At 40.4% G+C, this 26,902-nt stretch overlaps 1 protein-coding gene across 7 annotated transcripts in view; it reads right to left on the reverse strand.

The window, feature by feature from the left end:
* The window catches only part of RAPGEF6 (Rap guanine nucleotide exchange factor 6), a 225,085-nt gene that overhangs the window by 66,174 nt on the left and 132,009 nt on the right, over positions 1-26,902 (reverse strand). For all 7 annotated transcript variants that reach the window (XM_054038150.1, XM_054038149.1, XM_054038154.1 and 4 more), the window contains 4 exons: positions 16,178-16,309; positions 1,946-2,126; positions 957-1,093; positions 91-249 (listed from right to left, as the gene is read on the reverse strand). In XM_054038150.1, the coding sequence (XP_053894125.1) occupies positions 91-249; positions 957-1,093; positions 1,946-2,126; positions 16,178-16,309 (609 nt within the window). The remainder of the gene's footprint in view (positions 1-90; positions 250-956; positions 1,094-1,945; positions 2,127-16,177; positions 16,310-26,902) is intronic.

The following is a 26,902-nucleotide window of genomic DNA, read 5'->3' on the forward strand; positions in this document are numbered from 1 at the left end:
AATAAATATCATTATGTTAGATGAAACCATATTATCTTTTTTATTAACCACTTAAAAATGCAAGAAAATTATACACAGGTATAATCTTACCTGACAGTCATCTACTTTGGTCCTAACCACTCCATTCATGTACTGTTTATCCAAAGAAGGGGTAATCCCAAAACTATTTCCCATACAGAGACTTTCAGTTTTCCCATCTGGATGGCTGATTTCCACGGTGCCGTTTAAAATAACATACCAAGAATCAAGCTAGAATGAATTAAAAAAAAAAAGTGTGGATCTCTCAGCAAGTTCTAATAAGTAAGATGAATGCTTATCTTCCAGAAGTATTTGCCCATGTGATACTAAATATGCTTTCATTACAATTTTGTAACATTTCATTCAATACAACATGTCAAGAACTGCTGTTTACTGTCCACTGACTTGTAAGCAGTAGGGGAAGGATGAGCCAAAATAAAAAAGTTTATTTCTAGCTTCGCAATCTACCAAGTACTAATACTTTCCAAATATTTGCATGTCCTGTTGCTACCCTTTTGACAACGAAGCCTATGGTGTGATACTATATTTTTTACATAGGCATTAAAACATGACCACTGGACGCTCAAATTTGCACAAGAGGAGACTTGAGTTAAGCCAGTGGGTAACAATTGCACAAGATCAAAAACATTTTTTAAAAGATTACTTCAGAAAAGGAATATTATTTCCTGGGCAGAACATTTTATTTTTTTACTGATAGAAACGATCCATTCTTTTATGACATTATAAATACAATTTTTATAAAATAACCCCTAACTACTAGGTAGCAGTACAAAAATAAATTGCAATATACTAGATTACTGTTCAAGTACTATACATACAAATTGTTTAATGCTATTGTATGTTTAGATTTGAACATATTAAAATCCTGAGTTTCAGTATCATACAGTGCTTAAATTATGCTATGTGCTGTAACTTACTTCTTGTCCATCTTCAAGTATGATGGCTCCTGCTTGTTCTACCACTTCAAATATCATAACTGAACAAAGCTCTCTTCTTACAGACATGGTCATGTTTGCAAAGGCTGGGAGTTGATGCATAAATTCCAGTAATTGCTCTATTAGATAAAGGAAACATTGATATGAAGACTGCAAGGCCTGTGCCTCTAAGGTACCATACCCCCTGCAGGTATATTAAACCTCAGAATTAAACGTACTGAAGGAATTACTCAGTGGTATTTCTATCACTATTAGTGCCTGTGGCTAAATGAGCACAGCATGCATTTTACAATCAACATTAATAAAAAGAACCTGGCTTTTCAATCTTGATTGTGCTCTGATTGACTATTACGGCATCAATCTAGCCAAGTGTAAAAGCACTTGAACTTCAAGCCTTTAGAAAAGTTATAAAGTATTTTTGCTGAATGATGATTGTAAGCTAGATAATATCAATAACCTGAAATCATTTTTCAGTGTTCAGAGAAATAATCAGAGGAAAAGTATAAACTATTTCAATTTTTATTTTAGTGTTAAACTAATGCCAACTTTAGTTTGGTGCTTGCAGAAATCTCTTTTTGACTCAGATTCCTTGGAACTTAAATTCAGCCTCTTTATACTGTGATAATAATACCAACCCTGCCTAAAATTCCAAAACAAATTTGCCAGCTTCAGGTAGTTAAATTTATTCCCCCCGCCCCATACCCCGCATTAGCAAACTGTAATCACCAAAGTATTTAGCAACTCAGTGCTAATATTTTCAAACACCTAGTTTCTCATAATATATGTAAGAGAATAATAGTCTAGTTTGTTTATAAATTCTTTGGGAATAACAAGAGTTGGAAAAAATCTCAGAAAAGCATCATCCATAGTTATGAGGTTATATATTTAGTAATAATTATGCACTTACACAAATTTCAAAGAAGTCTTTATTATTTGAGTTATATAATAGATCACATCAAGATCTTTCTCACCAATGTCATCATCTGTTTTGTCTGCAGGTTCTTTTTCAAGGCACTCTCGTACAACATCTCGCCCCAGTAATGGATCTGAAGTTCTGTCAATATCTTCATCTTCTTCTTCTTCATCTTCAGAGTCCACAGGTGCTTCTGGGAGACCTGTTAAATCTACATCTCCCATATCACTTTCTGTAGCCTGTAGAAAAGAAATGATTAGGCAGTAAATTCAATTTCTACACAGGTTTAACAGTTTATGGCCTAAGCTTATAGTTCCAGTTAGTTTATACCACAAAAATGAAAAAGTCTCCTTTGACTAATAATTATGAGCTACAAGTTATGATAACTCAACATGTTTTACCACTTGAATACTTAAGGAAAGATATTACAATGCAATTTACTATTACAGAAAGACTGGTATAAATATCTATCTCGTGCATGTACATGCATCTGTTTTTATATTTCACCTAAAAAGCATACATAAGAGGACAGAGACTTATTATTTTCACAATTTGGGGATGACTATATGTGTTGTCACTCATGAACTGTAGTCATCCCTGACTTATGAAAACAAAAAGAGTATGTTGCACCATACTCTATCTTTGTACATATACTTATAAATGAGAGAAAACGGTTAAAGTGGAATATACAACCATTGCAATTTTATATGTTGCTGGTTGAACTCAAATTATCTAAATGATCTATACCACAATTCATACAGTTTAGTTAGTTAGTTAGTATGTACACATTACGCCTCTGGCGTTTAGGGCAGTGACGAAGCTCCTCCACTCCTGTCTGTTTCTGGCAAGTCTTTCAATGGGGCACAGCATGCTCCACACTTGAACCTCTCAGATTTTGGAAGGCACTTCAGATTCTTAAACCTTGGGTCGAGCGCTGTAGCTATCTTTAGAAATCTCACATTGGTACCTTCTTTGCGTTTTGTCAAATCTGCAGTGAAAGTGTTCTTAATATGAACATATGCTGGGGCATCATCCGAGAGTGCTAGAATATGAAATATATGGCAGAATGCGAGTAAAACAGAGCAGGAGACATACAATTCTCCCCCAAGGAGTTCAGTCACAAATTTAAGTAATGGATTATTCTTTTAACGAGCGGCATCAGCATGGAAGCATGTCCTTTGGAATGGTGGCCAACGCATGAGGCGGCATACGAATGTTTAGCATATCTGACATGTAAATACCTTGCAATGCAGGCTACAAAAGTGCCATGCAAATGCCTGTTCTCACTTTCTGGTGACAAGAAGCGGGCAGCCTTATCATCTGTAAATGTAAATAAACTTGTTTGTCTTAGCAATTGGCTGAACAAGAAGTAGGACTGAGTGTAGGCTCTGAAGTTTTACATTGTTTTGTTTTTGAGTGCAGTTATGTAACAAACAAACAAAAAAAATCTACATTTGTAAGTTGTACTTTCACAACAAACAGATTGCACTACAGTACTTGTATGAGGTGAACTGAAAAATACCATTTCTTTTGTTTATCATTTTTACAGTGCAAATATTTGTCACCAAAAATAATATACACTATGATTTCAATTACAACACAGAATACAATATATATAAAAATGTAGAAAAACATACAAAATATTTAATAAATTTCAATCGGTATTCTGTTGTTTAACAGTGCGATTAATCAAAATTTATTTTTAAAATCACAATTATTTTTTTTAGTTAATTACGTGAGTTAACTGCGATTAACTGACAGCCCTAATAAATATTAAGACTTTCATATGTCATTTTAAAAGAAAATTAAATTGTTCAAGTATTTATCCATCAAAACTAAGAAATAATGCTCGAATCATCCACTTAATCCTATCTGGGCCAGGCAATCATAAAGGGTTAAATCCACTTCATATTACATCACTTTACTGGCTTATGTTGCTCACATTAACTCAGAGGTGGGCAAACTTTTTGGCCTGAGGGCCACATCTGGATAGGAAAATTGTATGGCGGGCCATAAATGCTCAAAAATTGGGGGTTGGGGTGCAGAAGGGGGTGAGGGCTCCAGATGGGGGTGCAGTCTCTGGGGTAGGGCCAAAAATAAGGAGTTTATGTTGTGAGAGGAGGCTCGGGCTGGGGCAGGGGGCTAGGGTGCAGGGGGGAGGGGGAGGGCTCTGGCTGGGGGTGCGGGCTCTGGGGTGGGGCTCGAGACAAGGGGCTGGGGGTGCAGAAGGATGCTCTGGGCTGGGACCGAGGGGTTCGGAGGGTAGGAGGGGTTCAGGAGTACAGGCTCTGGGCGGCGCTTAACTCAAGCAGCTCCCAGAAACCGTGGCATGCCCCCCCTCCAGCTCCTATACACAGAGGGGCAGCCAGGAGGCTCTAAACATCGCCCCGCTCACAGGCTCCGTCCCTGCAGCTCCCACTGGCCGGGATTCCAGGCCAATGGGAGCTGCGGGGGCGGCGCTTGGGGCAGAGGCAGTGTGCAGAGCTCCCTCGCTGACCCAACACATAGGAGTCAAAGGGGGGAGATGCCGCTGCTTCCGAGAGCCGCGCGGCACCACAGCATGTGCAGAGCGGGGCAAGCCCCCGACCCCGCTCCCGGACTGGAGTGCCGGAGCACGGCAAGTCCAGGACCCTGCTCCCCGGTGGGAGCTCAAGGGCCAGATTAAAACGCTTGAAGGGCTGGATGCAGCCCCCAGGTCATAGTTTTCCCACCCCTGCATTAACTGCTTTGGAATTAAGCCCAAGTGCAAACTGTGTTTGGAGAGTCTCTCAGCAGCACAGTACCTTTATTCAATAATTTCTAGCCTTTCTACAGCTAATTAGCCTGAATTTTTATTGTGTTTTTCAATCAGAGCAACACAGATTGTGGACCTCACTTCCAAGTTTGACAAGCTCAAGCTAAAATACTAAAGCTTAAGCATATATGCAGAATAAGGGGAGGAGGGTTGTTTGTTTGGTTCTGTTTTTTTCTGATTTAGGTGACAATCAGCCAATAAAAGACATGTAACCCTTCTTTCTACAGGCAAAAGAAAGAAGTGCTAGATTGCATCCAGCCGCTTCAGGAATGCATAAGGGGAAGGGACAAGAAGCAATCACCACCTCCCAGACCTCTAAGCAATCCAGCTTTGACGCAGTCCATGCAGACCCAGTCTGAAACTGCCACAGCAAGTCACTCTGGCTCTCTAGGGTGACATGTTTTCCTACAAGCCAGACAATGGCCCCCACCACTTAATGTGCGGTGAGGTCATTCCCCAAGGGTAAAAGTGAACTTTCTTTTATTATGCCCTAGTCTACTATGCCCGTGAACAAATAATTACCTATGAAATAATAGATGGTTCTTAAACTGTGTCCCAAGGACCACTTGCAGATGGCCCACAAAGTGTTCATAGGTTACATAGTGATGGGAGAAAACCTGGGGGCTTTGGACAGCACACATTGAGCTATCTGTAGAAACAGCTGTTCCTGCTGCCAAGAATGATACCACAGCTGCTTCTACTATCCATTATTACAAACACTGTCAACTTCAAAATTCCTTGATGAACTGTTAAATTCACTAATTTATTTATTTTTCAATGAACAGAATGTGTGCCGGTCACATAGCCTGTGAGCACATTTACATGATAAATATGCAATTATTTAATTTCTGATACATGCAGTGGCAATAATAACCAGTCAAAATGCCACCATCCCTTAATAACCAGCAGAATGCAATCACTGACTCATCTCCACAAAACCATTACACAAATAAGGACTTGCAGGATGAGGAGGTGCAGGGAACCCTATTAACAAACTAGCGTTTACCTAAGGCAAAAAAAAAAAAAAAAAAAAAAAAAAAAAAAGCCCAAGTAAAACAATGGGCATTACACACCATGTTTGGAAGGTCAAACTTTAATTTTCAGTTTTCAATTTCACATAATACAAGCACAACTCTGTAATTACACAATGTACAAACAACAAGGTAACAAAACTGTATTTTCAAAAAGCTATGCCCTTCGGATTGACCTATGTTGTAGATCTGAGAGACTCTTAAGAGCTAAACTGTTTAGTACTTTAAACAGACTAATATTTACTCCTTAAGAGAATAAAATGCATCAGTCTCACAAACCAGCACCAAAATAAAAATAGCAACTTAATCAACTCTATTAATGATTTAACATTTCATTTCATATTAAGTAGAACTACTGTAAGAGCAACAATTCTAAGCACATGTCAATTACGAAAAGGTCAGCAGTTGTCACCTTGTTTACCATTGTGGATGAACATTAATTATTAACCAACACTAGATCAATGATAAGAACAGCCTCCAAGTCCAAACTGCACATAAATTAGTTGGAGATGTATTTATTTTGTTTTTGTTTTTTTACAGAAGCTAGCTTATTCCAGGGAAATAGTCTAAGAGGAATGAAGAAATGACCTTTCAGACAATCTCCTTAATTCACAATAGTACTACAGAATAGCGTGCCCTCCTTTTAGCCTGACTTCTTTTAAAAATGCAGACTCAAACCTTCTTAAAAACATACAGACACCAGTACGTTCCAATCAACTTTTGAAACTTTTAACTCTTATAAAGCATTTAAACCTAGGAAGGAAACCTAATATTACAAAGGAAACCTAATATTATTAAAACAAAATATATTTCAGAGGCACGTAGAGCTATTTAGGACCAAAGTTTCATCTGTCTGAAAATTGTTAGCACATCATGATTGCTGCATTTCAGTCTCCCAATTCACCAAAGGGGAAAGAACACAGCTTCAGTCACTATCATTACACAGCAGAGATATTTGAAGTTTAAATGAAAACAAGAGGTATGTCAACTCAGCAGGCAATAAGAAAGCAACATAGGTAGAACAAGTTAACAACCAGCAATATTCTCTGAAATGCTGACAGTATTCATGGCAAGAAGGGAAGTATTACACCAAAGCTGTGATCTTGTGGTCCTCAAGAACCAAGGTAAAACGCAATAATATTTTAACTATTAAGAAATTATAAACTATGGATAGTAAAATCACAGCAATGTAACACTATAAGTACCTGATTTTCTTTTTAAAGGGAAGCTAAATTAAGATCAGTAACTTAAAGGGTAAAAATCATTACATTAATGTTTTAATTATTCTAGAACCAAGCCTTACAAATCCAAGAAATTCAGAGTAACGTTACACATAACTGAAATCCAGAAAAAGGCTCGTAAGATATAGAAATGTATAGCTGAGGCACCTAAGCAACCTTCACTCTGTTCTGTAGTAGCATTATGAAATAACTATTTGATTATGAATAATGCATTTTAGCATTTGTAGCTTCAGAGTAGATTAAACTGGACTTCTAAAAAACAGTTTTTCTCTCATATTTTCCCACCTTGTGGTGTCACTATAGGAAGAAATTCACACTACACATTCTCTTTCACACTGGAATGCCACACAGAAGTTCTCAGTGAAAGGCACTTCACACACACTGACTGGTACTCCTGAAGGGATTCTGCGCCAAAAATTTTAAAATTCTGAGTACAATATTATAAAATTCTGCATATTTTGTCAGTAAATAAATGTGGAGGCTCCAGCATGGCAGTGAGGAGCAGAAGCCATTGGCTGCACAGAGGTTGGAGATCGTGTCCAGGGGGAGGGCTGCAGGATGAACTTGGCGGCAAGTCTGCACCCAACCCTGACACAGGGCAAGGGCCAGGACTAAGTCTGAAACACCCCAGGGCCCTGTCCCTCCGTGTCAGGTGCACCAACATAGCAAGTGAGAGGGACAGTCTCTCACACACATGCTCAGCACTAGCCCCCAATCCAGGTGTGGGACAGGCAGACTCAGCCCAGCAGGATCCAAGTGTGGAGGGGCTTCGTGTGTGGGGATCCAGGTGTGGGGTGCAAGGATTCTGTGTGGGGCAATCTGAGTGCGGGCAGCTCCGGGGAGCTGGGGTCGGGGATCAGGTATTGGGGGGAGTGGGGCTTGGAGAGGCAGGGGTCTGGGTGCAGCTGGTTGGGACTCAGTGGAGTGAGGGGGTAGGTGCAGTTGACTTCTCGGGATGGTCCAGCTGCGGGGAGGGAGGGCTCGTTGGGGTGGGGGTTTGACTGTGTGCGGCACAGTGGAGGATGATCTGGGTGCAGAGGTAGGGATCCAGATGCAGGAGTGGTGGGGCTTGGCGGGGGGGATCTAAGTGCTGGGAGTGGGGTTCAGCAGCGAGGTTTGGGTGCAAAGGGGTGAAGTTCGGCGGGGTGATGGTTCAAGTGTGGAGAGCTCGGTGGGGTGGGGGTTCTGGGCACGGCGGGGTTCTGGATGCACAGGGGTTGGGCGGACAGGGGATCAACTCCTGTATAGTGACCTCTCCTTCCACAGCTGAGGAGCGATGGGGGCAGGAAGTGGGGGGCAATGGAAGTGGTGCAGAGCTTTCTGAAGCCAGGGGAGGTTTCTGGGGGTCAATATGACCCAACCCCAGATGCTCCTTGTAGGGGAAGAAGTAGTCCTGTCCTCCCCTACCCCCAGCCCAGCCGGGACTATCAGCTGAGTCTGGTGCAGGGTACGAGCCACCAGCCGGGCAATCCCCAGCCCCACCATGGTGATTTATCTCTTAGACGGCTGCACTGGGCGCCCAAAACGATGGGACCAGGCTGCTGGGGACGGGTGCATGACAGCTCTTGCAGCTTCCCTTTGCTTCCCCATCAGAAGTCATTTTTCTGCAGGGAAGCAAAGAAATCTGTGGGGAACATGAGTTCTGCATGTGTGCAGTAGTGTAGAATTCCCTCAGGAGTAGACTGGGTCCTTTTCTTAGGAATTAACTTTCAAGGTATGGTCAAAGCTCTTATGGTCCCATTCACTGTAATGTTAGAATCACAATGCTGATTGGGAGCACTGCTGCACAACAGCTCTGACAGCCTGCACCAAAAGTGCTGAATGGAAGAGATGAAGAAGCAAAGAAAAACAAGAAGGAGAATGGCAAAACTAAACGGATAGCAAGAAGGTAAATCAAATCACTAATAGTGTTGCAGCCTACAAAGGCACTGCAAGATCTAAAAATTGATATATAAAACCCTTATTAAACTAGGAACAAGACCCTTTTCCTCCAAGGCGATAGGGATCAGTTGCGTGTCCTTGAGGAAGTCATTATATTCATGACTATTTAACTTCCCGTTTCTATCTAAACTGCAAAATTTTGCAAAAAGTACTCCAGTGCACTTACAGTAATGGGTGCAAGGTAAGTTTTAAGATAAAATTTAAAAACTGCCACTTCATGCAAAATAAATACATTTCAATTAATAGTTTTGAATTAAATTAATCTATGTATTTTCTTGATCTTAAAAACAGCCTGCTGCAATCTGTTGACCAACACAGTTTCTGTAGCACTCAAAGAAAGTCAGAACTTATAGATTCAAGAATAGCTATAGATGCAAAGGGCCAGCTCCTTAACTCTTCTTAAGCTCCCTTTGTGCTTCTTCAGCAGCTCTAAACAGACTTAAGGCTTGTCTTCACTACCAGGATAAGCTGACCTAAGTTACGCTATTCTATTCCAGCTATGTGAATAACATAGCTGGAATCGATGTAGCTTAGGTCGATTTACCACGATGTCTTCACTGTGTTGTGTCCACAGGAGACATTCTCCCGTCAACTTACATTACTCTTCTTGGAGAGATGGAGTACTGAGTTGACGAGAGAGCGCTCTGCTGTCGCTTTAGAGAGTCTTCACTAGATCCGCTAAATCGACACCCACTGCATTGATTGCAGCAGCATCGATCTCCCCGGTAGTGAAGACAAGCCCTTAAAGTTACCCAAAGAGGGTAGCTGATGACTCCTGTAGTGTAGGGATTGTTCCAGGGTGGGCTGGGGTTAGGCAGGGTATGTGTCAGGGATAGGAACAGGCAGAGTTGGAGCACAGCGTGCTCCAGTAATCCTTGTTGGCGGATCAGCTCCTTGAGGGCTATTACCTGCCAGTGTGTGCAAGTGCAGCCCTGAGATGACAGAAACTTGGGCCAGTTCAACATCTAGCAGGTCCCAGAATTTGGGGCAGATTGGGGAAGGGGGTAGTACCATAAACAATGCCCACCTCTTCAAGTGCAGAGTTCTGCTCCAGATCTAACCCTATCTCTTTATCTAGAGAGAGAGAGAGATTCTAATACTCTAGGAGGCATTCATATAACGTCGCTGATTTTGTTCATGTTCTGTTAGAATAAAATGTTCACTGCACTGATTAAACAAAACTACAATAGTGAAGTCTGAAATTACAGCAAAAGTAATTAATAAACCCAAACTTTTTAAATGAAGTCAAGGTGTTTGAGTGAACTACTCTGTGGCTGTGTGAACTCTTCCCCACACAAATGGAAAGCTGCTTGTGAACTGTACCCTGCAGTTTTTTCCACGGGTATTGGAAATTAGTTGAGCCATATCTGTTCACTTGGAGGATCAAATGGGTTAGGTTTTAGATTAAATGTGATTATTTCACACAGCTCTGCTTATCTCTTTGCTAGGGAAGCATTACAAGAAATGAAGCACTGAGTTTTATCCACAAGAGAAAGAAAATATCTGGCTGGAAGTTCACCATCTGGTGGGTCTTATTGCTACTATAAAACAATGTATACATATAAAATGAGAAGAGTCAGCTGTGGTCATTCATTTGATGTTATAGACATAGGCACAACACCATGGACAATCAGTTTGAAAGCTGTCTACCTCCGTTGTTCTAGCAATGATGGGGGAAAAAAGTCTTAAATTACTTATTTTCAATTGTTTGTGAAATCAATTAAGGGTTTAATGCTATATAGTCAGAGAAATTCTCATAGACAGCAATAATTTTCTGCTCATCTAGAATTCAACAGGGGAGTGTTCTTTTCCTGTTTTACATCCTGGAGACAGAAATAGCCGGGATGAGCGAAACTCCTTTTCAACGCTATAGCATGGAGAAATCTAAACCATGTTAACAAAACTTGCAAAAGAGGTAACAAAAATTTCCACTGTTCTCAATCTCCCCTTCCTATCCTCTCCTGACCTCTACTTTTGTCATTAGCATCACACCAACCATCAGAAAGAAATGAAAAAGATTCTATAAAACAAGTTTAAGGTGCCATAAATTCAAATGTATCATTTCAAGCTTAGTTCACCTTAATCAAATTTTGTGTGTTCAAAACACAACTCTTCTTTTGCTGATGTTAGTTTTGTTGCTGAACTTAAAATGTTACCTCTATTACACATGTAAAAAATTTAGTATTCACAAGAAACTAAACTGATTTCCAAAGCCCAATATTATTTTACCTAATATTTTCTGGAAGATCGCTAACGTAACGCCAATATTTAAAAAGGGCTCTAGAGGTGATCCCGGCAATTACAGACCAGTAAGTCTAACGTTGGTACCGGGCAAATTAATTGAAACAATAGCAAAGAATAAAATTGTCAGACACATAGAAGAACATAAATTGCTGGGCAAAAGTCAACATGGTTTCTGTAAAGGGAAATCATGTCTTACTAATCTATTAGAGTTCTCTGAAGGGGGTCAACAAACATGTGGACAAGGGGGGATCCAGTGGACATAGTGTACTTAGATTTTCAGAAAGCCTTTGACAAGGTCCCTCACCAAAGGCTCTTACGTAAATTAAGCTGTCATGGGATAAGAAGGAAGATCCTTTCATGGATTGAGAACTGGTTAAAAGACAGGTAAACAAAGGGTAGGAATAAATGGTAAATTTTCAGAATGGAGAGGGGTAACTAGTGGTGTTCCCCAAGGGTCAGTCCTAGGACCAATCCTATTAAAAACTTATAAATAAATGATCTGGAGAAAGGGGTAAACAGTGAGGTGGCAAAGTTTGCAGATGATACTAAACTGCTCAAGATCATTAAGACCAAAGCAGACTGAGAAGAACTTCAAAAAGATCTCACAAAATTAAGTGATTGGGCAACAAAATGGCAAATGAAATTTAACGTGGATAAAAGTAAAGTAATGCACATTAGAAAACATAACTCCAACTATACGTACAATATGATGGGGGCTAATTTAGCTACAACTAATCAGGAAAGAGATCTTGGAGTCATTGTGGATAGTTCTCTGAAGACGTCCATGCAGTGTGCAGCAGCAGTCACAAAAGCAAACAGGATGTTAGGAATCATTCAAAAAAGGGATAGAGAATAAATATAAATAAATCAATGGAGATATTCCTATCTCAAGAACTGGAAGGGACCCCGAAAGGTCACTGAGTCCAGTCCCCTGCCTTCACTAGGAGGACCAAGTACTGATTTTGCCCCAGACTCCTAAGTGGCCCCATCAAGGATTGAACTCACAACCCTGGGTTTAGCAGGCCAATGCTCAAACCACTGAGCTATCCCTCCCCCCAATAAGATAGAACACTGCATACAGATGTGGTCTCTGCATCTCAAAAAAGATATAGTGGCATTAGAAAAGGTTCAGAGAAGGTTCTCCTCAGGGTCCCATATGAGGAGAGATCAAAGAGGCTAGGACTTTTCAGCTTGGAAAAGAGGAGACTAAGGGGGGATATGATAGAGGTATACAAAATCATGAGTGGTGTGGAGAAAGTGAATAAGGAAAAGTTATTTACTTGATCCCATAATATAAGAACTAGGGGCCACCAAATGAAATTAATGGGCAGCAGATTTAAAACAAATAAAAGGAAGTTCTTCTTCACACAGTGCACAGTCAACCTGTGGAATTCCTTGCCTGAGGAGGTTGTGAAGGCTAGGACTATAACAGGGTTTAAAAGAGAATTAGATAAATTCATGGAGGTTAAGTCCATTAATGGCTATTAGCCAGGATGGGTAAGGAATGGTGTCCCTAGCCTCTGTTTGTCAGAGGGTGGAGATGGATGGCAGGAGAGAGATCACTTGATCATTGCCTGTTAGGTTCACTCCCTCTGGGGCACCTGGCATTGGTCACTGTCGGTAGACAGCATACTGAGCTGGATGGATCTTTGGTATGACCCAGTATGGCCATTCTTATGTTCTGCCAACATTTTAAATAATGAAAGCAAGAGATTCTTTGTAATTTCAACACACTATCCTATACTGTATGAGCACTGTGCACTGACTGATGCATTACACAATACAACGAAATGCTACACCATGAAAATATTATGTAATGTTATATTCATACATCAGTAGAATTTTATAAAAACAGTGAAAATATTTTTATGGGTTTAAGTGGAAATGATCCAACTGCCTACAAACTCTGCAAAGAGAACCAGAATCTCTTGATAGACATTTCTATGTTTATAATACCTACAAGAAACTGGCCAACTAAAAATACATACTTAAAGAAGTCGTGAACATATCTGATACAAATTAAAATAAAACCCAAATGCGGACATTTTATTTTCTGCTCACTCTCAACCTTTGTCTGTTACTTGTCTTCCTAGACTGTAAGGCCCAGAACCTCAAAGGTATTTAGGCCCCTAACTCCCAATGAAATCAATGGGAGTTAGGTGCCTAAAAAATCTTTCAGGATCTAGGCCTAAGTGCTTTGCTATATAGTGTCATCCTATATAGGTGCACAGTGCTACAGTTAATACATTGTGGGTTCCACCACAGCACAGAAAAACAATACAAATAATGATTCCAATCATCCCTATCTGTAGGTTAAACTCACAGGAGAGAGGGAGAAAAATAGTTCTATGATGGGGTGGAGTATACTCCCAGTAGGATAAGCCACATGATACATATCCAAAATGTCAGACCCTTAAGGGAATTACAAGAGGCCTAGGCCTCCAAACCACCATGCCCTCCAGCAGCATGGGTTCTGAGGATAGGACAATACAGACTGAGAATATATTATCTTGTCTGAAGTATCTCTGTAGGGACAAGTATCAGAGGGGTAGCAGTGTTAGTCTGAATCTGTAAAAAGCAACAGAGGGTCCTGTGGCACCTTTAAGACTAACAGAAATATTGGGAGCATAAGCTTTCGTGGGTAAGAACCTCACTTCTTCAGATGAAGAATACTTCTGTTAGTCTTAAAGGTGCCACAGGACCTTCTGTTGCTTTGTGTAGGGACAGAAGATGTGACACTACTCTGGCCTGCCTATTCCAGCCTGCAAGGTTCCTGGATTCAGATGCCCTCTCTAGGGTCTGGAGTGTCACTTCCATTCAGGAAGGGTGATCTCTACATAGAGAGCCCCCACTCTGCTCGGATCTGACAGGGTAATCTGGATTGATTAATTAAAGAAATAAGTGATTATACAAAAATAGTTTCCATACTAATGCATTAGTTGAGTGTGCTACTCAATTATTAATTCCTGTGTTATTCTAACATAACTTTTTATTCAAACAGATTATTTTAGCAAATTTTAATAACTTAGATGATACATGTTAATCTACAAACTAGGGCTCTCAAGCGATTAAAAAAATTAATCGCAATTAGTCATGCTGTTAAACAATAATAGAATACCATTTATGTAAATATTTGTAGATGTTTTCCACATTTTCAAATATATTGATTTCAAAAAGCTCAAGACCTCGGGGACAGAAGTGTAGCTAGTCCCATAACTGAGACACCACACAAATTGACAACACATGATTATTGGTCAAAACACGTACGAGTATATAGATTAATCCATAATGTACTGCTTGGAGCTTATTCGCCTTCCATTCATGACAAGTAATACTGGAACCCATATATTCTACTACTGAAAATGACTTCATTTTGTCTAGCATGGAGCTGGTAATTTAGTCTGAATATATTTTGAGAATAGAATATGTCATTCACATAGAATAAATATTAAGATTCACTCTGGAGGAATGTATTTAATTTACGTAAGATCATGCACCTGATGAAGTTCAGGCCCACTGAAGGAAATGACAAGACTCTAAAGGTCACATAAAAGTGACCTGAAAATGAGGAACAATGGAGAGGGAGTGCCCCTGCTGCATCATCCTCCTGATGTTGAAAGAAAACATGAACATCTCCCTGGACACAAATACACAAAATGCAAAAAAACTTTTTCCTGTTTGTTTGTTTTTTAAACCATAAGTTCAGGTCCATTTATTTTCTCCCTGAAGACTACTGATCTCTGAAGAACAAGTAAATTGATATCACGAGTACCAAGCAAATGAACCCTGATTAAATTAAAGTAAAAGTTATTTTTATTCATACTGTTTAAACATGCTTTTCTTGCTTGATTTTGTTAATGTGAATTAATCCAAAAGTTTAAAAAAAGACAGAAGTAAATATCTCTTCTCTAAAGATTAAACACTCCTGCCTCTTTGATCAAGTGCCAACAAACTTCCCGATGCACTTCCTCTGGTCCTCCAAAAAGAATTCATGGAAAAAACAGGAAAGACAAGATTTGACATTTCTAATATTTCTAAGGTTAGAAAAAAAAACCTAGCAGCAGAAAAAAAAACCCATCAAGTTTTTTATGGATAATAAAGATGGAAAAAATGCATACATACAATTCTTTCTTTTTGCAGGTCGCATACAAGTCACGTGTTAAGTGGTGTTCAGGGCTGTACATCGACTCTTAACTATATTTCACCCTGCATCGTAATTCCACTCTTGTTTTTCACAACAACACATTTTTTAACCAATACAAACCTGGACTTTATTTTAGTCTTATAAAAATAAGTGAAAACACGATTGCTAATCTTATGCTGCTCTCTCTCTGTCACCACTTCTTATGGAGACAAGGTGGGGGAAATAGTATCTTTTATTGGACCAACTTCTGATGGTGAGAGAGGCAAGCTTTCAAGCCACACAGAGCTCTTTTTCTGGTCTAGTAAAGGACTCCTAGTGTCACAGCAAATGCAAGGTGGAACAGATTGTTTAGCATAAGTAGTATTTTGCTGTGACGTGGGAGTACCTTTCCCAGACCTGAAGAAGAGCTCTGGGTGGCTCAAAAGCTGGTCTCTCTCACCATCAGAAGTTGGTCTAATAAGAGAGATTCCTTCACCTATCTCGTCTCTCTAATATCCTGGGACTGACGAAGCTACAACTACACTGCATATGATCAGTTTCACCTAGCTCATTGCCAAAGGAGGCGGCGGTGAGGGAAGAAAAGCAGGTGAGATGCACAAAGAATAGGAGTGTAAAATAAAGAAAAAAATGCCAGTGTATGCCTATTAGTAAAGATTTTTTTTAAACAAAACTGCCAAAATGTAATAGCTTTAGATAAAATTCTGCACTGACCTGAAAAATCAGACATGCACCCAACACCAAACCTACAGTACTTGCTTAAATTTATTACATGGAAGTGAAAGTGGCACTAATAAAGTACTATTTTACCCTTTTAAATATTAAAAAGGCAAAATGCAGAATGTTACAATACAAATGTTCCCTCCCTGCAAAAAACAAGAAACTTCTGCAATTTTACCTGGTAGATATCCGATAAGCTGCTGCTTCCAGAGTCACTGGCAATGCTACATCCAGACTGGCTGGAAGGGACATGAGTCACCTGTGGATGTGGATTGTCTGTAAGATGCATCTTGGTAAGGTCTGCTGGAAGCTGTGAACAGAAGGAAAAAATAATCTAACATGTATAAATCTGATTTGAACACAAGTTACTTAATAAAGCTTTTGCTAAACATTTGATTCAGCCTTCATTTTGTAAGGCAGATTTGGATCAAGCTCACCCAAACCCTAACAGATTTTAGATTTGACATGACAGAATAGGAAGGATCCTATAAACTCAAGGTCAATCTCTTTAAAAACAAACACACAAGATGTACACCCCACCACCACAGAAGAGGCATAAAATGACAAAGGGGTTATGGTAGCCGGGTAACCAGTAAATGCAGAGAAAAACTATTACTTTCCAAGTTGCAAAGTGAGGACTGAAGGATTCCTGTTTACAAATACGTCCATTTTAATACAAAACATCTTTGCTAAGTTTTTGGCTGTTAAATATTTTTTTTTACTATTTTTAATTGAACTAAATATACAAGGAGTGCCATACACATTCCTGATCATTAAAATAGAAGAAGCTCTTCAAATGTAACTGTTTTTTAATGTAGGGTTCAATCTTGCAAACACCTCTGACTGAAATCAGTGGAATTACTGTCAGCAGTAAGCATTTGCAGGATCTGGCCCTCCTGGAATTCAATGAAATAACTACTGTAATCTATTTTATGCCACTGTAATAGCCACGGATACCAGATTTGTTTTAAAAACTCATGTAATTATTTCTCACCTCATTAGAGGGCCACTATGAAACCTGTGACAGGATTGGTTTTTTTAAGATCCAAGATTCCAAGTCTAGACACATACATACATATATATATTATATTATATATATATATTATATATATATATACACACACACACACATATATATACACACACACACACATACATATACACACACACACACTTTCTATATTCTTTGTTAATTCATAAGAATTTTCCCAATGTAATGGGAGTCCTCAGATATGTCCCCCATATTGGTTCTGTGGTTCCATTTTAAAAAAAAAATCTATTGAGTAAAGAAGTGCATTATAATTTGGACTGAAGCAGTCTGTACAGAACTCCTCCTAGGATCAGGGCCCCATTCTGTTGGGGACTGTAGGCACATATGATGAAAAACAATCCCTGACACAAAGAGATTACAGTCTAAGTAAAAATGAGCAACACATTTATTTACATAGGATAAAATATTTTATACATCCAATTAATTAAAGGGTGGTACGATACAAATGTTACTGATTCACAGTTATATTTATAAATATTGATAAAAAACTTGTAGCATAAAGAGAAACTGGATCTTCAGCTGTTGGATGGATTTAAAATAATTTGATTTAAAAAGATCATGTAATATATTTACAATGTGTCTCATTTACTTTTTGAAATCAGAATTATGATAAAGTAGTGCTAACAAGTTATCCTACAAAGGGGGGAAGGGTGGATAGCTCAGTGATTTGCACATTGGCCTGCTAAACCCAGGGTTGTGAGTTCAATCCTTGAGGGGGCCAGCCAGAGATCTGGGGCAAAAATCTGTCTGGGGACTGGTCCTGCTTTGAGCAGGGGGTTGGACTAGATGACCTTCTGAGGTCCCTTCCAACCCTGATAGTCTATGATTCAAATGAGATTGGAAGAACACTCATGCAAGTCAGCATATTTTTCAGTTTTCCAAATTGCTCCGGGAAGCTGCAGGATTTGTGAAACCTGTATTTCCCCCTGTCTGTCTTTAATACCACTTGCTTTTAGTTAACTGGATTCAGCTTGTAGGTTCTGAAACAGCCAAAACCTGCAGTGCCATAATACTACCTTTTTATTTCAAAATATCTGCATTGCTCTGGTTTCATCACATTATCATTGAAAAAGAGATATTGGAATAAAATAACTTACCATATATACACGTTCATAAGCCAAATATTTTTGGTAAAAATGTGACGCATCGAAGAGCAAGTCTACACCAAAATTTGATGATTTTAAACTCTATGGAATCATTGAATTGAATATCTAAAACATTGTCGTTTTGGCTGGGAAGGGTGAACATGGCCATAGGGAGCTGAGGGGCTCCATGCCTGCAGACGCTCCAAGTAAACAAAATGTCCTGACCCGCCAGCGGTTTACCCTGATGGGCCGGGAGCCAAAGTTTTCCAACCCCTGAAATATAGGGTTGGCTTATGAAAGGGTCATACAGTTTTTGCTATTTTTACCTATCCATTTTGAAGGGTCAGCTTATAAATGAATGGGCTAATGAATGGAGTATATATGGTACTTGCTTCTGTAAATCTATACCTTTCTTTTCACAGGTTTCAGAGTAACAGCCGTGTTAGTCTGTATCCGCAAAAAGAAGAACAGGAGTACTTGTGGCACCTTAGAGACTAACAAATTTATTAGAGCATAAGCTTTCGTGGACTACATCCGAAGAAGTGGGCTGTAGTCCACGAAAGCTTATGCTCTAATAAATTTGTTAGTCTCTAAGGTGCCACAAGTACTCCTGTTCTTCTTTCTTTTCACATACAACTGGAAACAGGAACATTTTTCTCAGTTTCAGAAAAACTGAAAAAATATTTTCAAAGAATCCAATTATGATATTCCAGGGTGTGATCCATACCATTGAGGGGCTGTGTCACCCTTGCTCTGCAACCTGGGGTGCCTCACAATGCTTTGCTGCTGTATCCCAACCTGGGCCCCTCACAGCATGCAGGTCCCACCCTGATTGTCTCTTCTGTATAGCTGCACCCTGCCAGCAGGCTCCAATCACACTCTGGTCCCCCCAAAGCCTTGGTTACCACTTGCAGGGTGACCCCACTACACTCCCAGTCCTGAATTTCCCCCCAAAACCTGTGCTCTGTACTGTCCAGTCCTTTCTTGTGCAGTTCAAATATTTTAGGCCCACTGCCCCTCTAAGGGGATCAATATCCAACAGTTTGCTATTTTAAATGGAGTTACCCACATAATTCAGTTTAAACACAACACTGGATTAGTTTTGATTAGACAAGAGAATAAAACAAGTTTTTTTTAACAACAAAGGTTTTAAGTGAGTACAAGTATAATGCATTAAAGTAAGAAATGATGACAAGAAAAATAAAGATAAAACTCTTCCTAGTACTAAAATTTAAATTAGACTTTGTTCAAGGTGAATTGCCTTACCACATGTTCCCAGTAACACTGCTGACCAAATTCTCAGGCTAGAATCTGTTGCCAAAATCCAAAGGCTGTTGTCTTCTTGGGTGAAAGAGACACACAGATAGGGAGAGAGAACTTGGAGTGTTTTTGCCTTCATTTTTATAGTTCAGTTACCCTTTGAAATTCATCTTCCTGACGGTTACCCCTAGATTAAGTTCACTGTGCAAGAATACTGCATTGCTGTAGCTCAGACAGGAGGAGATTAAGTAATATATAGCCAGGTTATCATCTACAAGTATAAGTTGGAGTCTCCTTGCCAACATAAGATGATAGAAAGCATTACTTCCAGGTATTGCATGAGAGCTCAGCATCAGTGAGGAAACCAGGACATTCCTAAACTATGGACTGAATGGACCAGTTGTGGGTGCATGCCTTCAAGCAATGAAATTGCACTGTAGCTACTACTTTCTAGAAGGGTTTTCCTCTGCACATAACCCTAGCTCTGTTTTAGTTTCAACCAGCTATTCTTCAGCCATGAGCTGATCTCATCCTAGCACTGAGCCATTCTGGTGGCAGTGCTACAGCTGTATGTGGTGGAGGATAAGTGGAGCTGTCTGGCACTTGAGTCCATGTCATCTTACCAGTTCACCCAAGTAGTTGCATGTAGATGCTGAACAGGACCAGAGAAAAAATTAATCCTTGTGGTACAGTTAAAAGGCCTGTTGGTGAAGGTGCCATTTTCTCGGCACTACGTTTTGGCTATATCCTTTCAGGAAGAACTTAAATTTCTATTCTAGTGCATTCCTCTGGGACGGTCACCTCTCTTAGGCAGGACAGCAATATCTTATGGTTGACAATATAAAATATCACAATGCAGCACAGGAGAATAAGAATGAACATCTGTTCTCCATCCATTGACAACAGGAGAGCATCCATCTGTGCCACTAAAGCTGTTTATCTCATATACAGTGTATAGTTTTTTTTTTTTTTTAAGTTATCTTGCACTCAATGTTTCATTTGTTTTCAAAGGGTTTGGTAGAAGGAGAGGTATTCTTTATACTTAAGATGGAGATTATTGCCAGAGAATAATTTCAAAATGGAAAAAATATGGAGAGAGAGAGAGAATGAGAGTGTGTGTGTGTGTGTGTGTGTGTGTGTGTGTGTGTGTTTTGCACAAGCACAAGCAGTTTAGGTGTTTTAGTGAAAACACCACTAACTTCACAGATTGACAGATTTTTTTTTTTTTTTTTTTTTTTTTTTAGAGACACAAGGTGGGTGAGATCAGATCTTTTACTGGATCAACTTCTGTTGGTGAGAGAGAGAAACTTTCAAACTTACACAGAGCTCTGCTTCAGGTCTGGGAAAGGCACTAAGAGTGTCACATATAAATACAAGGTGGAACAGATTGTTTAGCATAAGTAGTTAACTCATATTTCAAGGGATCATTCAAGGTGAAATGCCCCGTTTATGCCCCTCCAGTCATAAGGGGGTAAAGAGTAAAGCAGTTGGGGTAGGAGGGAGTGTTAGTGGGTTGTAGATTGTTGCAATAAGCCATAAATAGTGTCTCTATACAGTCCACAATATTTAGTGTCTGGCAAAGTTATAGATAAATGATTTTTCACAAAAGCAAAAAAGTCCTCATCCTCAAAGGAAACCTGCACAACACTTTCAAAAGACTAGGCTGGGAGCTTAAATTCATAACTTTGCTAGACACTAAAAATCATGGACTGACTAGAGACACTGGATTTATGGCTTATTACAACAATCCTCTAACATCCTCCCTCCAACTGGCTTGCCCTCTCTTCCCCCCCCCCCATGACTGGAGGGGTGTTAATAGGCCACTTTACCTTGAATGGTTCCCACACTTGCGTACAATAAGAAAAAAAAAATTCTAGGGAGTTTTAAATAATAGTGCTCATTTGCATTTCTACATTTGCACACATTTCATTAGCAGAATGTATACAAATATTCCCCCCCAACATCCTGACTAGATAAGTACCTATCTACATATGCAAAATCCCAGATGTGTGTACTTGTGTGATAAATGTTCATGTAAAAGTTGACAATATATCTCATTTTAGTCAATGACGACTTGATTTTTCACAGACTAGTACAATCTCAGATATAAAATAGTGTGCTATCATATGTCTGATTTCCTGAAATATCAAATTTTTAAACGTCTAAAGCCTGTATCAACTTTATTGACTTAAAGGAAATGAAAATGCAAGAAACCATGACAATGTTATATTGTGTGACAGAGTTTGCAGGCAAAAAAGTAAAAAAATTCAAAAAATGGTTCTCACAGACACCTAGTTCTGTCCTCTGTTAGGAAAACGTACAGTGAGTGATTATACAGTGAAATAATGCATTAACAATTGAAGTACATTCAATGTGCAGTGTTATTAAGCAATTTCCCATCTAAAATAGCTAAACAAAGAAATGTTTTGGCACACAAACCTAGAAATGAAAGCAGTCTGCAAGTCTTCTCACTGAGCATATGTTATTGAAATGTTCTGAAGGTGGCACACATGCTCTTGAAGAATGAAAAACTGGCATCATGTGAAATTCTCTGGACCAACAGCTGAAGCCTGCTAATGAAGCAATGATGGAGGAGGGGAACTGGAGTACAAAGCAGTTCAGAATGTGGCAAGGTTAGTGAAAATAACATGTACCAAATGCTACCCATTGCCACTCCAGAAATACCCACTGAAGGTGAGGACTCCAGAAAATCCCCTAAGGACTTGGCTTTTACTGTCAATATTACATGGAAGGTGATCAGATACTATGGTGATGGGCAGGATTATAAAAACCTAAGACAGAAGATAGAGGGTAAGAATCATCCACATGATATGCTGGAGCAGTGGAAGAATTCAAAGAGGGAATCAAACTGATGAACTAAGTTAAGAAAGTTATCTCAGTGGCTATGTTTTGTACAGCAATGGAGAGCAGCAACATGAGTGTTTGGAGTTAGATACGACGATGAGGATGTTGCAATACTGAAGAAGAGAGATAAGGGTTGAGACTCTCCTGCCTCTGTATGCTGGGTAAAAGGAGCCAGAACAGCCTAAAGGGGCTCTAAAAGCCCAAGATCTGGTTGGGGGAGCATTCCCTATGTGCAGGAGTTGAGAAAGACTGCCACAGGCTGTCTTCTGAGGACCTATATACGAACTCTGGCATAGAGGTGGTATCATAAGTAGGAAGGTGTGAAGCCCACAGGCAGCTGGTGAGGGCTGCCTAAGTTATATCAGCAGCCACTCCCTGGAGCGGCCCATAACTGGGAGGGTGCAAAGGTGGCCCACAGCCACTCTAGCCCTCAGCCACCCTCACTCCTCTAAGCCCTGGTCTACACTACGAGTTTAGGTCGAATTTAGCAGCATTAGATCGATTTAACCCTGCACCCGTCCACATGACGAAGCCATTTTTGTCGACTTAAAGGGCTCTTAAAATCGATTTCTGTACTCCTCCCCAACGACAGGATTAGCGCTGAAATCAACCTTGCTGGGTCGAATTTGGGGTAGTGTGGACACAATTCGATGGTATTGGCCTCCGGGAGCTATCCTGGAGTGCTCCATTGTGACCGCTCTGGACAGCGCTCTCAACTCAGATGCACTGGCCAGGTAGACAGGAAAAGCCCCGCGAACTTTTGGATTTAATTTCTTGTTTGGCCAGCATGGCAAACTCAGCGGTGACCGTGCAGATCTCATCAGCAGAGGTAACCATGGAGTCCCAGAATCGCAAAAGAGCTCCAGCATGGACCGAACCAGAGGTAGTGGATCTGATCGCTGTATGGGTAGAGGAATCTGTGCTATCAGAACTCCACTCCACCCCAGAGGACTGCCCAAGCAACAGAAAGCTGGCATTCAATAAGTTTTGAAATGCAGTGTGGCCTCCTCTCCTCCTCCCCCACCCCACCCGGTGCTTCCCTCCTCCTCCCCCACTCCCGGGCTACCTTGGCAATTATCCCCCTATTTGTGTGACGAATTAATAAAGAATGCATGAATTTGAAACAACAATGACTTTATTGCCTCTGCAAGCGGTGATCAAAGGGGGGAGGGGAGGGTGGTTGGCTTACAGGAAAGTAGAGTGAACCAAGGGGGTGGGTTTTCATCAAAGAGAAACAAACAGAACTTTCACACCGTAGCCTGGCCAGTCATGAAACTGGTTTTCAAAACTTCTGATGCGCACCACGCCCTGCTTTGCTCTTCTAATCGCCCTGGTGTCTGGCTGCGCGTAATCAGCGGCCAGGCGATTTGCCTCAACCTCCGATCCTGCCATAAACGTCTCCCCCTTACTCTCACAGATAGTGTGGAGCACACAGCAAGCAGTAATAATGATGGGAATACTGGTTTCACTGAGGTCTAACCGAGTCAGTAAACTGCGCCAACGTGCTTTTAAATGTCCAAATACACATTCTGCCATCATTCTGCACTTGCTCAGCCTATAGTTGAACTGCTCCTTACTACTGTCCAGGCTTCATGAGCCATGGGAGCAAGGGGTAGGCTGGTGTAGGTGCAACCATGCGGTGCTGCCAGCTGGGAGAGCAGCCTGAGGCAGAAGCCTCCAGCTCGCATGATATTCCAGGCAAAACTAAATCTCCATGAGACAAAACTTAAAGAAGAGAATGACCTGGAGTCACTCCCATTTATGTCCAGGCGTCCCTGACCGACCTCACCGAAATCCGCCAGGAGCACCCATGTCTGCCCAGGCGCCCCTGACTGACCTCACTGAGGTTGGCCAGGAGCACCGAGGAGACGACGACAACGGCTAGCAGTCATACTTCATCGTCTGCTGCCGCGAAGGCAAGGAGCTGCTGCTGTGTAGCAATGCAGTACTGCATCTGCCAGCAGCACCCAGAAGACGGTGAGCTGAGCGGGCTCCATGCTTGCCGTGGTATGTCGCCTGCAAGGGTAAAAAGGCGAGAAACGATTGTTTGCCGTTGCTTTCATGGAGGGAGGGAGGCCTGACAATATGTACCCAAAACCACCGGCAACTATGTTTTTGCCCCATCAGGTATTGGGAGCTCAACCCAGAATTCCAATGGATGGCAGAGACTGCGGGAACTATGGGATAGCTACCCACAGTGCAACACTCCAAAAGTCGACGCTAGCCTTGGTACTGTGGATGCACTCCGCCGACTTAATGCACTTCGTGGGGACACACACAATGGACTGTATAAAATCAATTTCTAAAAAATTTACTTCTATAAAATCAACCTAATTTCGTAGTGTAGACATACCCTAAGATGCACAGAACAGAATCTCACACAAGAACTGGAGGGAGGGAGAAAAGCTAGAGATATTGTGGAGGAGGTGTCACAAAAACAGGCTGATATATGGGGCTGAATGGAGAGAGAGATTTGAGAGTAGTCAGCATAAACAAGACAGTTAAAGCCATAGGAGTAGACAAGCTAACATGAGAAAAGAATTCTGTGGAAGAAAAGAAGAGATGCAGGAATGGAGCCCTGTGAAAATCCAACAGAAAGTGGGAGAGGGGAGAAGGCCCCATCAAATGAGAGACTTGTCAATTAAGAAGAGTCAAGGAAAGCATTTGAGAACTTAACTGGATCAATATATGGGGAACTAGAGTACAATTCTGTCCTACACCTGTAGCAGGCAGAATTCAAAACTCTCATCTCAGATGGTGGCTGATGGGGAGCTAAGGTGGCATTAAGCCACCTTTGTGACCTCTCAATCCTGGGCTACTCCAGGATCTGCAGAGGCTTCCATCAGAACAAACTGTCCTGCAGGTCTGTCTAAGTTACATCAGCCCCACTGGCTTCCTGGAATCATCACAGCATTGTGAGCTGCACTTCTGCCCCCGACATGTCCCTTCCACCTACCAGCCCTGCCTGCGCATGCCCCCTACACCAAGGCTTGGAACGGAGTCCTCAGAGTGCAGCCCTACAGCTGTCTTGAGTAGTGCCTGAGCCAGAAGATCCTTCTGCAGCCAGACATTGAGCTTTTATGAGGAGGATCACACCACTCTTGTTTAGGAGGTAGTAAATCACACCATTTAGAACAAAAGAAGAACTCTTCCCTTTTACATAAGGAATTTCCCTGCTCTTCAGTTAACTTGTGCCTCTCTTATTGAACTCAAACATTTTAGTCTTATTTCCGCTACTAAGATCACAACTGGCTTCAAAATCTCCTAAGCAGGTACAAGGTAAGAGATCTATGAAGCTAAATATTTTGTGTACAAGATGCAGAGCAATTTCACATTTTAATTGTATTCTCCATCTCTACACTTAAGCAACAAAACTTGGATTCCCCATGAAGGCATGTTCAATATAGGAATGTTTTATATATTTTCCAGCAAGTAAAGTCAGCTATTACTATGTGTGTAATGAGCCATTCTTTCAGCAGCTTAATTGGTGAAGTCAGAAAATTCTGAAAAACATGCCATTACTGATGGAAACACTGCTACAGATGAAGGGTTCATTTATTTACATAAATAGGCTAAGCATTTCCTTTAAAAGTTCTCTATATTTTAAAGGTGAGTGAATTTAATGCTAGTGAAAGTGACTAACAGCACCAGCTACAGATATGCAGGATACAAGCAGGTGGTATACAGGGCTTCCACAATGATAATCTGCTAATTGTGCCAAGTAGTAATTAAAACCTAAGGGTTGTGATGGATTCTCCATCACTGCCAATTTTAAATTAAGATTGGATGTTTTTCTCAAAAATATGCTCTCGTTCAAACAGGAATTGTTTTGGCGAAGTTCTATGGGTAGAGTTATGCAGGAGGTTAGATTAGATGATCACAAGTGGTCCCTTTTGACCTTAGAATCTATGAACACATTGATTCTTCAGGCTTTATTTTATATAGTGTATAACAGAGGTGCAGCTAGGCATGTATATTACATACAGAAAATCATTGCTCAGACTATATTTTTCTCCATAGACATGGCTACAGCACCTGAGCATAGCAGGTGAAGATAAATACAATAAAAAAAATTAAGCTTATAGAAAGAAAAATGCCCAAATGATTCTTGCATATATAGAGCCTATGTTTTTACACACACACACACACACACACACACACACACAGATGTGGCAACATGTGACGATGCATCTGGATCGTTTAAGACACTACCCCCACAAAATGAAAATGAAATCTTGTGTACTGTGGTGTAAACTTATCTTCACCCATGAGCTACAAGGAAAATGCTTACCTATCATTGGGAGAGGAAAAAAAGCATGGGCAAAGTACTGAATAAAACACTGTAAAATCTATAAAGTGTGTACTGTAATCAAGATAGATTTGGGGTACAACTGCTATACACTCTATAAAATTCAATATTCAATCCTACTATGATAGATTTTGTAATTATCCATACAAAATTATTGTGTTTCAATTAAAGATTTTAGTTATTGTTAACTACATGACTTAAATCACGATCAACTATACAAAAGTATGCCCCTGTAATACGAAGGGACTGAAAAACCAAAGTATCTAGGAACAGAATGAGGTAAGTCCAGAGTTTAGATAGTTTTTCAGGTCAGAACTGTGGTCAATAATACTC

This window comes from Malaclemys terrapin, chromosome 8 (assembly GCF_027887155.1).
Source record: "Malaclemys terrapin pileata isolate rMalTer1 chromosome 8, rMalTer1.hap1, whole genome shotgun sequence".
Lineage (NCBI taxonomy): Eukaryota > Metazoa > Chordata > Testudines > Emydidae > Malaclemys > Malaclemys terrapin.